We start from the raw sequence: 14,092 nt of genomic DNA on the forward strand, positions 1-14,092 counted from the left end.
CCTTTCTCTTGTGTTCCCCACCTTGGAGAATGGCACCATTATCTAATTAGTCCCATAAGTCAGAAACCTCAGTAGGTTCCTAGCGTCCTTCCTCTCATCTGCCCCTCCCCCACACCTGCCAAAGCTCTAGCTCCTTCACATCTCCGCATTTCCCCCTCCTCTCTTCCCTTCCGGTCAAGCTCCGGCCTTCTCGTCTGTGGATTACTTCAGTAGCTGCCTGAGGAGATCTCCATCCATCTTCCCCTGGGCCAGTAGGATCTTTGTAGAAGGAAAATCTGATCACGTTCCTCCCTGAGCAAACCCTTCAGGGGCTCTCAGCACACTGGCTCCACATACTTTGGCAACTGTCTACCTCTCTGGTTGTACATTAACTGCACCCCCTTCACTCCAAGTTGTGCCAACTATTAATACTTTTCTCAGTTCATTCTGTGTCTTGTGCTTCCATGCCTTTGCTCATGCTCGTCCTTCTGCCTGAAAGGCCCGCTCCCCGAAATGTCCTCTCCCTGAAATGCCCGCTCCCCGAAATGTCCTCTCCCTGAAATGCCTTCTCCTGACTTTGGCTAATTTTCACTTGTATGTAAGGGCTCAGCGCAGGCAACCCCTCCTTTGGGACGCCTTCCACCTTCCCGCCATCTGACTTAGATGCTTCCTCCTCTACGCACCTCAGTAATTCACTTGTCTCGCTCCCAGAAAAGATCGCTCGCCCTCGTTGTGGGCACCCTCACAGCCCCAGAATCTAGCACAGTGCCTGACCCTACTTTCAGCGGAAGCCTACTGAAAGTGCTTGTCGAATACATAAGGGACTCCGAATGGAGGACGCGAAGCACTGCATGGAGATGGGGAGGCCCTGGGTGGGCCCCCTGACAGAGGCTTCTCTCTGCAGGCGGTGGAGGAGCTGCTGGAGTCCTTGGACCTGGAGAAGAGCAGCTGCTGCATGGGCCTGAGCCGGGTGAGTTATTGCTACGGGAAGGCAGTCAGGCCCTTACTCTCTGGTCCCCCTGTCCACATGGCTGACCCTCCCCCTCCTGCCCTCTCTGCTCAGTCCAACATCAGGAGTGTCCTGGGGTCCCTTCAGAGTCTTGCCCCCCCCCCAGAGTGCCCTCACCCCCCAGCCCCTCTGGGGCTGCTCTTCTTCTCAAGCTGCCCCATTCAGGGCTAGAGGCCGGGAAGTTAGATATTCCAGCTGCAGCAAACTTCACTTTCCCTCCCTCTGAATAACTGGCTTGTTCAGTGTTGTGAACACCTCTGTGATGTCAGGAGGGAGTGGGTTGGAAGGTGGCCCTGAACTTGACCTGGGTCCTGGTATGGGAAGTGGGGAAGACAGAAGGGAAGGGAGTTTGGAGAAGCGGGAAGGCAACAGGCAGAGTGCTCCAGAGGGCAGAGCCCCCTTTGGCAAGTCGTCTAGGGCTGCCAGCGTCCCAGAAGGACAAGCAGGACATGGCAAGGCTGTGCCGCCACCACCCTCCCACGGGGCACATTCCTCATCGGAATGGAACGTGGTGCATAAAAGGCAGGCACGCCTGGCCCTGGGTGCCAGTCTGCCACATCACTCCACACCAAAGGGTCAGCCGAGCGTCCCTCCCACGGCGCAGGGAACCCCTCATACCCCTGTCTCCTGAGACTGGGAGTTTTGACCAGCGACATCCACGTATGTGCTCCAAGGGCTGTGGTGGGAGGGAGAGCAGTTGGGAGCCAGAGGGGGCGTGTGGACCTGTTCATCTGTCAGCAGACAGGGAAGGAACCCCAGGTCGCGGGGCCGTGTAGGGAGCGGGAGGTGGAAGGGGGTACTTACAAAACAGGCTTAAGTGCTGCTGATCCTCTGTTCTCTGTGTGCTGCACTGAGTCAGGGTTTGGTTTCTCGTGTCCCCTCCCTCACTGGGAATCCCTTTCCTGTCCCCTCACCGTATCTTTGTTTTTGTTGTGCCTAGTGTTCCCTTGTCCTTTTGGCACTGGCGGTCCCTGCTGGTTTCTAGCCCTCAGTTTCTGGTTCTACTCGTCTGTTTCTCTCCTTGGTCTCTGTGTCTTCTGCGTCCCAGTCTCTTTCTATGTCATTTTTCTGGTTTTGGTTTCTGCTGTCTGGCTTACCTCCTCTGTCTCGCCCTCCCAAAATGTCTCTAAGCCCTGTGTGGAGATGGGGAGTCTCCAGGCGGCTAGCTGAGCTACTTCCCTGGGAAGCCTGCAGTCACTTCAGCCTCTTGGTGTCTGCTGCGTGGGCCCCTGCCCCTCTGGCAAGCTGAGCTGCTGTGGGCTGGCATGGCGAGTGGCACCTCCTCTAAGGCATGTCTTGGGCAGGAGAGGGCCTGCACAGGCTGGTCCTCTTCCCGGCTGTCATTTTAGTCCCTCTGCATCATCCCAGCGCCTGGCTGAGGCAGTCGAATCCCAGGGCTCACTCCTGCTCTGGGCAAAATGAGGAGTATGGGTGGATGTTTGCTCACATCGGGTTTGGGAAAGAAGTTTCAGGACTTCTAAGCTATGATCAACGCTGGCTGGTGATCACTGTTTGTCACACTGCGTCAGAGAAGGGAGCTCAATCTGAGCCCACAGGACCTTGGTCGAGGCAAAGGGATTGGGGGTCCGGGAGCCTGCTGTTGTTTGTAAGGTTTGTATGGATGGGTGTGTTGGAGAGGAGATGGCCCTGAGCCTTCACCTAATGCTCAGAAGGACTCCTAGCCTCACAAACGTATAGCTGTTCAGGAGAGGTTTGGGGCTGCCGCCCTAGTCTCTAGAGCATCCTTTCTCTTTCCATTGTGTTTCTGGGCCATTCTCCGCCCCCCACCTGGCACCTTACTTCTGCTCTAGTCAGACTTGTGTGCTCATGTGTGCTGACCCCTAGCATGATTTCCTCCCTCTGGGAGAATCGTGGCCCCTGGGGGGAATCTCAGGCTTACACATTGTGGGAAATCAAGGCTCAGGTGGGACTCAGGACCCATGGGAGATCTCAGACGCTCAGCCCTGCCGGTGGGATGTGGGGAAGTGTCTTGGAGAACTGAGCTGGCTTTCTCCCAGGCCAGCCTTAGGGGACTAGGTTTCCACAGAGTCGCCAGAGGCAAAGCTTTCTCAGCAGAGAGTGTAGGCCCTCTCCCCATTTTTCTCCTGAGGGGAGGCCTGGGGATATTCTACCTAATGGTTCTGAGTGTTTCCCATGGAGTTCAATTCACATCTTCGTTTTGCCCCACAAAAGGGAATTTTCTGTGTGCCGGGCAAGGTGGAGGTGGGCATATACCTAGGTATCCTTTTGCCCTCTCTAAGGAAACTAGAGCCTTCTTTTCACCTGACCATTTTCCCCGCTCTTCTTCCTCTCTTAGCAGTGAAACTTTTATCCAGCCCCAGCTCAGGCCTCCAAAGAGTGAGAGGAAAAGCTGGGTGTGGGGGGTTTCCAGCTGGTTCTTCTCACATCTGCCCTCCAGCCCCCAAACCTGTATGACAGGTCCCTTGACTGGACCAATTCCCACCCACCACACTGGCTTCTTCAAGAGATGAAACCTGGGTGTGTGGGTGGGGGTGGGGTGTTGGCACTTGAAAGAGGAGATGTCTGAAATGAAACTGAGCAGGGAGGGTACAGAGAAGGGGCCCCTACTCCTTCCCCACTCCCCTTTCTCTGCATACTGCTTCCTGGACCTTTTTCTTTTCTCTCTCTCTCTTTTTTTTAAACTTTCATTTATTTTAAGCATGTTTTTCTAGGACCTATCAACTCTAGCTCAAGTAGTTGTTTTAACCTAGTTGTGGAGGGCGCAGCTCACAGCGGCCCATGCGGGGATCGAACCGGCGACCTTGTTGGTTAGAGCCGCGCTCTAACCAACTGAGCTAACCGGCCGCCCCAGGACCTTTTTCTTCTTACACACATACACCACATCAGCTTTACCTGATCCCAGGCAGCTGGATGCCAAAGGCGGTTGGGCCCTGTGGTGGGTAGTGGGCGCAGGGGCATGGACAGTGTTGCTGGCAGTCCTGGGGGAAGAAGAAGCCACCGTGGATGTTGCTGAGGGGTGTCCTCTCCCCATTTGACCAGTGGCTGCTTCGTTGACTTCTTTCCTAATACCTTAACTTGGCTTTCCTCTGCTTTCATTTCTCTTTGAAGTTACATTTCCCTTCTTACTCCTCCCCTTCCCAAACCTCCCCACCCCCCAGCTTGGCCCTCCTCCTTCAGCCTTCCTGGCTGGGGCCTCTTCTTGCTCCTTCCCTATTCTCTTGGACACTTGGAATTTCAGGCTCTTCCCAGGCCAAGGGCCACATTTCTGGGCCTGCTGGTTTCCTTGGCTGGGCTGCCCTGGCCCAGTCTCCTGCCTTCACCCGGCCTGCTTCTCCACAGGTGTTCTTCCGGGCGGGCACATTGGCACGGCTGGAGGAGCAACGGGATGAGCAAAGCAGCAGGAACCTAACCCTGTTCCAGGCAGCCTGCAGGGGCTACCTGGCCCGCCAGCACTTCAAGAAGAAAAAGGTGCTGCTCCAGGGACATCCTCGTCCCCCAGCCCAGCCTAGCTGGGCAGAGCTGAGTTCCTGGGTTGGGGTGAAGAACCGGAGGGAACATGCAGGGGAAGAAAGCTAGTCTTGGGGCTATGGGTTATTGTTATCTGGGGGAGAAGAGGCAGAGACCTCCCAGGGCGGCCATGCCCTGGGCCAGGATGGAGAATGGGCAGCTCCCTGGTGCCAGTGCGAGTGCTGGTATGCCCAGCGATGGGGCCATGTGGCCTGGTCCAAGGGGCAGGGTGGGGTCGGGGAGCAGGGCCCAGGCAAAGGTGGCCTCTGGATCATAGGCTGCTCCATGAAGATTAAGGAGCTGTGTCAGCGACTCCTTTTCTTATTAGCAAGTCCATAAAACAGCCGGCACCGCCGCCTCTTGTGTTTCAGCAAGATTAGGTTTTATAGCACATCCAGGCCAGGGTGGTGGAAATAATAAGGCAGCAAATAAAGCAGATGAAGTTATTCCTAACGATGGCGGAGCAGTTAGTGCCCAGTGCAGTGCTCCCAGGGCCTGGCTCTCTGTCACCCAACCTCTGAGAGATGGAGGGAGGCTGGGTGCAGAGGGAGCGTTTGCCTCCAGGTCAGATGGCCAGAGAAGCAGCCCAGCAGGGAGGATCCTGGCTAGGCCTGGGACTGAGAGCCCCACTGTGTGCCACCCCCACCTGCACTTAGATCCAGGACCTGGCTATTCGCTGTGTGCAGAAGAACATCAAGAAGAACAAAGGGGTGAAGGACTGGCCCTGGTGGAAGCTCTTTACCACTGTACGACCCCTCATTGAGGTGCAGCTGTCCGAGGAGCAGATCCGGAACAAAGACGTATGTCAAAGCCCAGGGAAGGCCTGGTCACTGAGAGGAGTTCATCCATGGGGGCGAGAGTCTTGTCTGCTCCCAAGTGCTCCTTTGTTTAGTCCATAAAGTTGATGACCTTGAACTATGCCCATCAAACAGAAGTCATCCGCCGGGATGCTGGCTGAGCCCCTGGGTAGCCTCTTAGGTATAAAATCTTGGGCGTCCTCGGCATATGGGGAAGGGTCTAGGGAAGGAGGCCCTGGGAGGCAGTGGCTTCCTGTGCCCTTGTGTGCTAGCCCGAGCTTCACCAGCTTCATTCAACCCAAGGGTGCAGATCCTCTTGTAGAGCCTCTGGCTCACTTTGCCCTCCTTACTGCACCCTAGGAAGAGATCCAGCAGCTGCGGAGCAAGCTTGAGAAGGTGGAGAAGGAGCGGAATGAGCTGCGGCTCAACAGTGACCGGCTGGAGAGCCGGGTGAGTGACTCCTCGCACCAGATAGACTGGCCCACCTCCGCAGGGAGGCTGGGCCCAGGAGGTCCCCCCCACCTCCCCCACCCCCTTCACCCCCCACCCCCGGCGTTCCAGCTGAGTGAGGCAGGCATTTCAACTGGTGGCATCTCCCTCCCCCCACCCCAGATCTCGGAGCTGACATCGGAGCTGACGGATGAACGTAACACGGGAGAGTCCGCCTCCCAGCTGCTGGACGCGGAGACCGCGGAGAGGCTCCGAGCTGAGAAGGAGATGAAGGAGCTGCAGGTGAGGACAGGGCCAGGGTGAAGACAGCGGCGGCCACACTCTAGTGCCCATCTGCTGCCCCCAAAGACAAGTGGCAGCTTTGCCACTAACCCAGCACCCCTGTTTGCTCTGGGTAAGCATGTGACCACGATCTGTGGTTCAGGGGTGCAGGGGTTACTGAGTGGGAGGGTGGAATGGCACACCTCCTCCCCTTCTCTCCTGCAGACCCAGTACGATGCACTGAAGAAGCAAATGGAGGTGATGGAAGTGGAGGTGATGGAGGCCCGTCTCATCCGGGCAGCAGAGATCAACGGGGAAGTGGATGATGACGACGCAGGTGGGTCTGAGGCCGGAAGAGCTCGGCAATGGCCTGAGGGGCAAGCGCGGATGCCCACGCCTGGGTCACCACACCCCTTGTCCAGCCTGTCTCCCGGGTAGAGGTCTGTTATAAGGCTAAAGTGCAATAAGTAGATAGAAAGTAGACGTGCCGATAAATGCAGGGGATTATCTTAGAGGGCTGTAACAACCACGGTAGTGATAACATCTGAGGGCCAAGGTCTGGCAGTCCCTGGGGAGAGGATAGCATACGTAGCCACCTCACCCTCTCTAGTCTTCTCTCAGCTAGTAGCTCCTTCCATCTTGGGTGGAAGTCATCATTCCAGAGACTTTTCTGCGTCCCTCTGGCTGACTCCACCTGCTGGCCCTCCCCGCCCCATCCTTCTTCCCCTCGGCCCTTTCTCGGGGACTCTCAGAAGCTCGGTCTTCCCTTGTCTGCCGCCAACCCCACAGGTGGTGAGTGGCGCCTGAAGTACGAGCGAGCTGTGCGGGAGGTGGACTTCACCAAGAAGCGGCTCCAGCAGGAGTTCGAGGACAGGCTAGAGGTAGAGCAGCAGAACAAGAGGCAGCTGGAGAGGCGGGTGAGTCCTGGAAGCCATGGAGGCCTGTGCCAGGGAGGAACTGGGAGGGGCTTGGCGCCACATGTCGGCCCAGTGAATGGCCAGCACAGGCAGGCCCTGGGAACAATAGGGGAGGGTTGGCATGTTTGCCTCTGGGTGCAGGGGACACTGTTCTTCAAGTGTCTTAGTTCCCCGGATGTCCCTGAACTTCATCCCTCATCTCTGGGTCTCCCCCTCACTCACCCACCTCCTTCTTCTTACCTGCTCCACCAATAGCCCCGGGCCTCTGACCCTGTACCCCATTTCGGCCCCTAGCTCGGGGACCTGCAGGCAGATAGTGAGGAGAGCCAGAGGGCTCTGCAGCAACTCAAGAAGAAGTGCCAGCGGCTGACGGCTGAGCTGCAGGACACCAAGCTGCACCTGGAGGGCCAGCAGGTCCGCAACCATGAGCTGGAGAAGAAGCAGAGGAGGTGGGTGGGTCCCCTGCCCTGGGCGCAGAGGACTTCCTAGAACAACCCCAGACAGGGCTTCCTGCCTCCCCCTGCAGGGAAGCAAGGAGGGAGGACCTGGCCAGGGTCCTTGCCTGCATAGTCAGGCGTCCTGGAACGTGAACGGGTCTCACTTCTGACCTCTGAGGAGCACTCAGACCACACCCCCGCTGAGGGCCCGCTCAGCCCTCTGCTCCCCGAGGTGCTGAGGACAGGAAGGCTGGGCGCCAGCCAGGCCCTGTGCAGGAACTCCTCCACCACCACGGCCCTGCCCCTCGTTCCCACCCAGCTCCCCGTCTCTCCCTTGCCTCAGCTACTCCAACACACTCTCCTGACTAATGTCATTAGACTACCGTGCCACTTCCATCTCATTATGGTAATGGCACAAAGGAGGGGGGCAGCCCTCACAGGAGAAAATCCAATCTAAATTAATTTCCCTGGCTGGGAATGGGAATGGGACGCCTTTATTAGCAACACCGAGGAACCCACACACCCTGGGAACAGCAGGGTGCCCCAGGGAGTGGGAACAGCGCCTGGCTCCCGTCTGCAGGGGAGGGGTACTCAGCAGAGGCACTAGTTGCCTTTGCAAAGGGGCAGCCCCACTCTCACGACCCTGGGGGTGAGAACTGCAGAGCTGAGTCCTCCCGGTGACCTGGTGACCCGGGATTACCCTCTGCCTCCTGGGCGAGGCTGCTTTGCAGCGTGAGAGGAAATAAGAAGGTCTTATATTCCTCCCTCAGTGACTCCCTGCTTCCCTAGTTCTTATCTTTACCCCCACCTTCCCTTTACCTAGAGACAGGCACACTGAGCGGGGACCTCCCCTTCTGAGCACCCCAATGACAGTGCCAGTGCAGCCTCGTTACCATCTTGCCGCACTCCCTATTGGGCAACTCATTAGGTTTCAGCTGCCCAGAGTTTTCTTACTTTTTTCTTTCTTTTTTTTTTTCCCCTTGATATGGGGTTGGGGTAGGGTGGAGCTATTCAGTTTTCTGCAGGAACCTGATTAGCTATGCAGGGAAGGTGTTAAGAGGAATTTCAGCAATTTGCTCCTTACTTAAAGTCACTGGGCAGGAAATAGAAGGCTGAGAAGTGAAGGAGTGAAGAAAGAGGCCCCCAGCCGTGGACTGCGTGCCCTGTTGAAGCACGCTGCCAGCTGGGTACAGTGGGACTGCTGGCGTCCAGCTCAGTGTGGGGGTTCCTGGTGGTGACATGGGTATTACTCGGGCAGGTGGGCCTGACCAAATGCTGGTGCCGAGACTGGGGGCAGGCACAGGCTGCTCCATCTAGAGTTTCTGAATTGAACTGTAGAAAGTGAGTCGACGAGGCATTTCTATCCATCCTGAGGCCCTCTCTGCCCTCACCCTGGGCCCTCATTCCTGATCTGTTGAAATTGAAAAGGTTGAGACAACACCTGACGAGAGTATATCCACCTCTTCCGTGGAAGCAGTCTGTGGGTTCTCTTAGGCCCACCTCGTAAAAAGTCTTCTTGGACCCATTCAGTGAAATGCACCCCCATCCTAGACTAGGTTGCTGAGTAGGGCCTCGGTGGCCTGACCTGTAACCCCTGAATGTTTAGGCTGCAAGTCCCCCTTCTGCTTGTGTCCTGTCCATATCTGTGGCACCACATCCTGGCAGCCTGTGGGTGCTGGGGACCCGGATTCTTCCCTTGTCTGATGGAGCCCCCATGGTCATGCTCCCTCACAGGTTTGACAGTGAGCTCTCACAGGCGCATGAGGAGGCGCAGAGGGAGAAGCTGCAGCGGGAGAAGCTGCAGCGAGAGAAGGACATGCTCCTTGCTGAGGCTTTCAGCCTGAAACAGCAACTAGAGGTGCGTGGGGCTGCCCACTCTCCATGCGCCGTCTCACTCCCAGGCCAGGGCCAGCCCAGGGCCAGCCTCATCTTCCCTTTTGCTCCAGGAAAAAGACATGGACATTGCGGGATTCACCCAGAAGGTCGTCTCACTGGAGGCTGAGCTCCAGGACATTTCTTCCCAAGAGTCCAAGGATGAAGCCTCTCTGGCCAAGGTCAAGAAACAGCTCCGGGACCTGGAGGCCAAGGTCAAGGATCAGGAAGAGGAGCTAGACGAGCAGGCAGGGACCATCCAGATGCTGGAACAGGTACTGGAGGGCTGGGCAAAGGGAGGCAACACCGTCCCCAGAGCTAACCTGGAGTGTGGGCCAGAGGAGGGCAAGATCCCAAATTCAGTCATTTGTTTGCTCATTCATTCCCTTATTCACAAAATGTTAAGTGAGTACCTAATCTGTACCAGCCACAATGGGAAGGTAATTAAGCTTTCGTGGTGCTTTCCGCAAGAGCAAATCCTGACTGAGCTGTAGTGGTGAGGGGCTCTGGATGCACAGCAGCCAGAAGGCGCTGAGCCCACCTGGCCTGCCGGTGAGGCATCATGTTAGTTCAGGGAGCTCGAGCATGGAGACCAAATGGAAAAGTGGCAGGCTTGCCCCACCCAGCAGCCTTCCCTGGGCCTGTCCTAGACACCTACACAGTAAGGGAGTTCAGCTTCTCTGCAGAAGCCCACTGCCACAGGAGCAAGGTGGGAGCCAAGGGAACTGCTTGCAGAGATGGTCCCTGCTCTGGAGCCTGGGGAGAGCTGCCCTTCAGGGTGCAGTGGGCAGGGGTCAGAGCACCGCTGGGAAATTAACCTAGTCCCCGTTCCCACCTACTTCCAGGCTAAGCTGCGACTTGAGATGGAGATGGAGCGGATGAGACAGACTCATTCCAAGGAGATGGAGAGTCGGGATGAGGAGGTGGAGGAGGCCCGGCAGTCGTGTCAAAAGAAGGTAAGGCAATGGGCACTTAGCTGTCCAGGATAAACACCGGTTCCCCCATCACTGCTTTAAAGTAAGGGGATTTCTGTTGCCCGGTCTTAGCCAATGGCACTCTTCCATTGCCGTTCTGCACCAGGAATCTCTGCTCTTGATATTAGGTGGGATGTGTGTTCTCAGGGTTTGTAGAGAAGCTCAGGCCTTGAGGAACTCACGCTCCCTGCTTTCTGTGCATTCAACTAGCTTGTCTCAGTGGGACCTGTCCACTCTGGCTCAGGGCCACTGTGTGTGGCCTGCCATCCCCCCTCTCCCCTCCAAGCTGCTTTGAAACCCTTACAATTTCAAATTCAAGGTCTGACCCCTCTGGGGTCATCCACGCTCAGCCCTGCCCCACTGTTTTCACTGGGTGGGGGAATCCAGAAGGAAAGGGGACTGGCTGGCACCAGACGCTGATGGGCCTCTGTCCCCACGGTATTCTAGTTAAAACAAATGGAAGTGCAGCTCGAGGAAGAGTATGAGGACAAGCAGAAGGTGCTGCGAGAGAAGCGGGAGCTGGAGGGCAAGCTCACCACGCTCAGTGACCAGGTGAGGAGAGACCGCTGTCTGGGGCGTGGCCAACTGGCGGCCCCATCCGGTCTTAGGGATGGGAATCTTAGGCGTAGAAAGCTGGGAACAGGGAGGGGGATGCCGGGCTCTGTAGAGCCCACTGTCATCACCTCTGGAATGGAGGCGATAACCATACATTGCACACCCAGGCTTTTCTCATTGGCTGGCGTGATCCTGGCACTTCCGCTGTCATTGCTCATTAGGGGAACTCTGAGAATGTGAGCAAGGGTGATGCGTGGGCTTGGGGAAGACAGGAGGAGGCCTCTCGGTGGAGCCCAGAGCCCCAACTTCTGGTGTCCACCCAGGTGAACCAGCGGGACTTTGAGTCAGAGAAGCGGCTCCGGAAAGACCTGAAGCGCACCAAGGCACTGCTGGCAGACTCCCAGATCATGCTGGACCACCTGAAGAACAATGCACCCAGCAAGAGGGAGATCGCCCAGCTGAAGAACCAGGTACCTGCAGAGAGGATAGCGTCCGCTCCAGGAGCGACTGAGCTCGTTTTTTTGTTCTCTTTCCCTTCCTCTTGTCCTTCTCAGTGGTTCTTGAGTCTTTAGGAAGGAAGGTGGCAGGGAAACAGGGAGAAACGGCTTATAGCATCCAGACTCCACGGGGTCTGTGCATTGCTATCCAGCACGAGCGCCAAGCCCCAGGATGCTGTGGGTGGGCCTGGCACCCACCCCTGTCACAGGACGAGGTGCGGGTGCAGGCCTCACAACACCCCCCAGCCTGGGGGTCTCACGTGAACAGAGGAGGAGAAAGAGCGGCTGGGTTCCCTTTCCCCTGTGAACACCCTGCTCAGCCCTCATGCCCCCAGGGAGTGGCTGACGTCTCTCCCTGGGGTGGGGGTGGCTCTGTGTCCAGCTGGAGGAGTCAGAGTTCACCTGTGCAGCAGCCGTGAAAGCACGCAAAGCGATGGAGGTGGAGATTGAAGACCTGCACCTACAGATTGACGACATCGCGAAGACCAAGACAGCGGTGAGGACCTGGGGGTGCAGGGCCGGGCGGAGGGAGACGGGCTGTGACAGTGGCTCCCGTCACCCCAAACAGGGACCCTTCCTCGGCCAGATCCCTTCACACCGGGGCTTTCTGCAGTGCGAGAGGCCTCCCTCCTCTGTCTCTCACTAACAGCTGAGGCCCGGGAGGGAGCGAGGTGGAAGAGGGAGCCAGCAAGGGCCCGTCTCCCCGTTTAACAACCTGCCTGTGGGAGCTTGGCCTCAGGCCCCAACACCATAAATAAAGGCAGCTAATACGGCTGAGGGATGTAAGCAGGTGCCTAGAGATTAGTGGAAGCACCGATAAGAGGATGCGATGGCTCGTTTCCCGCCCCTTCCCCTGGCCAGCCCACTGACAAGCCCAAGCGGCAGCTAATTAGAGCTCTTATTTAATGCCTCCCTTTTAATTCCCCACCTCTCCCACGGCCCATCCATCGGCCGAGAATTCATGGCTGGGATGCGGCCACTGGTACCATCTCGGGCCGGGAATGGGGCAAGGGAGGAGGCTGGGCTTGGCTCTGGGCTCCACAGCCCCCTAGCTAGCCACCTGGCTGCTGGTGCCAATCTCCCTGGCCCCGTGACATTTGTGCTCCTCAGCAGTTTTCAGGTGAGTAATTCAAATTCCTTAATTGTGTTAAAAAAGGCTGTTATAAAATTACCATTTTATTTAAATCCGAGTTAATAAACTTCTTGGCAGAGGCTTCCCCAGCTCCCCACAGCCCGGTAACAAGATGGATGGGGCAGAGAAGGAGCCAACACAGTCATTTTGGTTTGGAATTACAGGCTAATAGATTCATTCATTTCCTGAAGCTGCTGTTGGCTGTCTCTTCCCCTCCCCCCAGGAGTGGACTGGCTGTGGGGGCTGGACAGCTAGGGCGCAGGCGGTCCCAGGGGAAACCAGAAGCCATACCGAAAGAGCTTCGCAGAGTTGAGGTGTCCTTCCCTGGGGCCTGACAGGGGCAGAGGGCATGAAGATTAGGACCTAGACTGCTAGTGCCAGGATGATGGGTCACTTGTTCTGGGAAGACCTTTTCTGCCTTCTCATTAGCCTCCCAAGAGCTGCCAGAAATCAGCTGTCATTTAGCCCAGGGTCTGCCTGTGCTGCGAAGACAGCCCTTTCCCTCAGCTCCCTGACTCAGAGCAGGGCAGGCGTCTCCCTGATCATCACTAGTCCTGGGTCCCACTCCAGCAGGTAGACGCAGACTCATCCTTACCTCCCGCCCACCGGAGGTGACATGTGGAAGGCTCGGACTTGCCACCTGGGGCCATCGGGCACACCAGGCCTGAGGCCCTCCATCTGTCTTTGTTTCTGTCCAGCTGGAGGAGCAGCTGAGCCGCCTTCAGCGTGAGAAGAACGAGATCCAGAACCGGCTGGAGGAGGATCAGGAGGACATGAATGAGCTGATGAAGAAGCACAAGGCGGCCGTGGCCCAGGTACCCTGCCCCGGAGTGCCCACCACAGCCCGTGCCACGCACCCTGTCCTCTGGTCCTCCTCAGAGGTCCCCGGCACACCCACTTCTTTGGGAAGGTTGCAATGCCTGTGGTCCATGGCACTTGGGGGTGGGTGGAGTGGGCTGGATTCGGGGTTTATGGGAGATCCTGCTTCAGCACTCACTCCTTTCCCAGGCCTCCCGGGACATGGCTCAGATGAATGACCTTCAAGCTCAGCTGGAAGAAGCCAACAAGGAGAAGCAGGAGCTCCAGGAGAAGGTGGGAACCAGGGTCCCCCTTGGTAGAAAGAGGATGCCGGGGTCAGCATCTGTGGGGATGAACCCGCAAGCTCACAGGATAGCACGCACTTCTCTCTGCCATCAGTAATCCACGGAGCAGTATCCAGTGCAAAGAGCTAGGCTTGAAGCCATATCGCCATAGCAGACATTTTGACTTCAGCTGCCTCATTTCACATTTCTATTCCCTCTCCGGCCCTTAGCTGTCTCCTTTCTCTCCATTGGGCCAAATCTGTGCCAGCGCTGGGCCAGGTGGGGAATGCCTCTGGCTCCGGGCCCGTCCTCCCACCTCCCCTGTGCATCCCTCCCTCCCTCAGCCTTCTGGTCACCATGGTGATCTTGCCAGCCCCAGACTCTGCCCACCCCCCCTTTCTGGGCTCAGTTCTTTCTTCTCTTCCTGTTCCCCACCCCCAGCTACAAGCCCTCCAGAGCCAAGTAGAATTCCTAGAGCAGTCCATGGTGGACAAGTCCCTGGTGAGCAGACAGGAAGCTAAGATCCGGGAGTTGGAGACGCGCCTGGAGTTTGAAAGGACCCAAGTGAAGCGGCTGGAGGTGGGTGCACACTTCTGGTCTGTAGCTACCAGGGCAGAGCTGCCCCAGCAGCTGGAGCCACG

At 57.2% G+C, this 14,092-nt stretch overlaps 1 protein-coding gene across 1 annotated transcript in view; it reads left to right on the top strand.

Moving 5' to 3' along the window:
- The window catches only part of LOC117013385 (unconventional myosin-XVIIIa), an 82,947-nt gene that overhangs the window by 53,426 nt on the left and 15,429 nt on the right, over positions 1–14,092 (top strand). The window contains 17 exon segments of the mRNA XM_033090482.1: positions 884–949; positions 4,310–4,438; positions 5,134–5,277; positions 5,635–5,724; positions 5,887–6,006; positions 6,211–6,322; positions 6,775–6,902; positions 7,197–7,351; positions 9,074–9,197; positions 9,286–9,486; positions 10,057–10,167; positions 10,633–10,737; positions 11,064–11,210; positions 11,620–11,733; positions 13,068–13,184; positions 13,378–13,461; positions 13,893–14,030. Coding sequence (XP_032946373.1) covers positions 884–949; positions 4,310–4,438; positions 5,134–5,277; positions 5,635–5,724; positions 5,887–6,006; positions 6,211–6,322; positions 6,775–6,902; positions 7,197–7,351; positions 9,074–9,197; positions 9,286–9,486; positions 10,057–10,167; positions 10,633–10,737; positions 11,064–11,210; positions 11,620–11,733; positions 13,068–13,184; positions 13,378–13,461; positions 13,893–14,030 — 2,085 coding nt within the window.

The sequence above is a fragment of the Rhinolophus ferrumequinum genome, chromosome 21 (assembly GCF_004115265.2).
Source record: "Rhinolophus ferrumequinum isolate MPI-CBG mRhiFer1 chromosome 21, mRhiFer1_v1.p, whole genome shotgun sequence".
NCBI lineage: Eukaryota > Metazoa > Chordata > Mammalia > Chiroptera > Rhinolophidae > Rhinolophus > Rhinolophus ferrumequinum.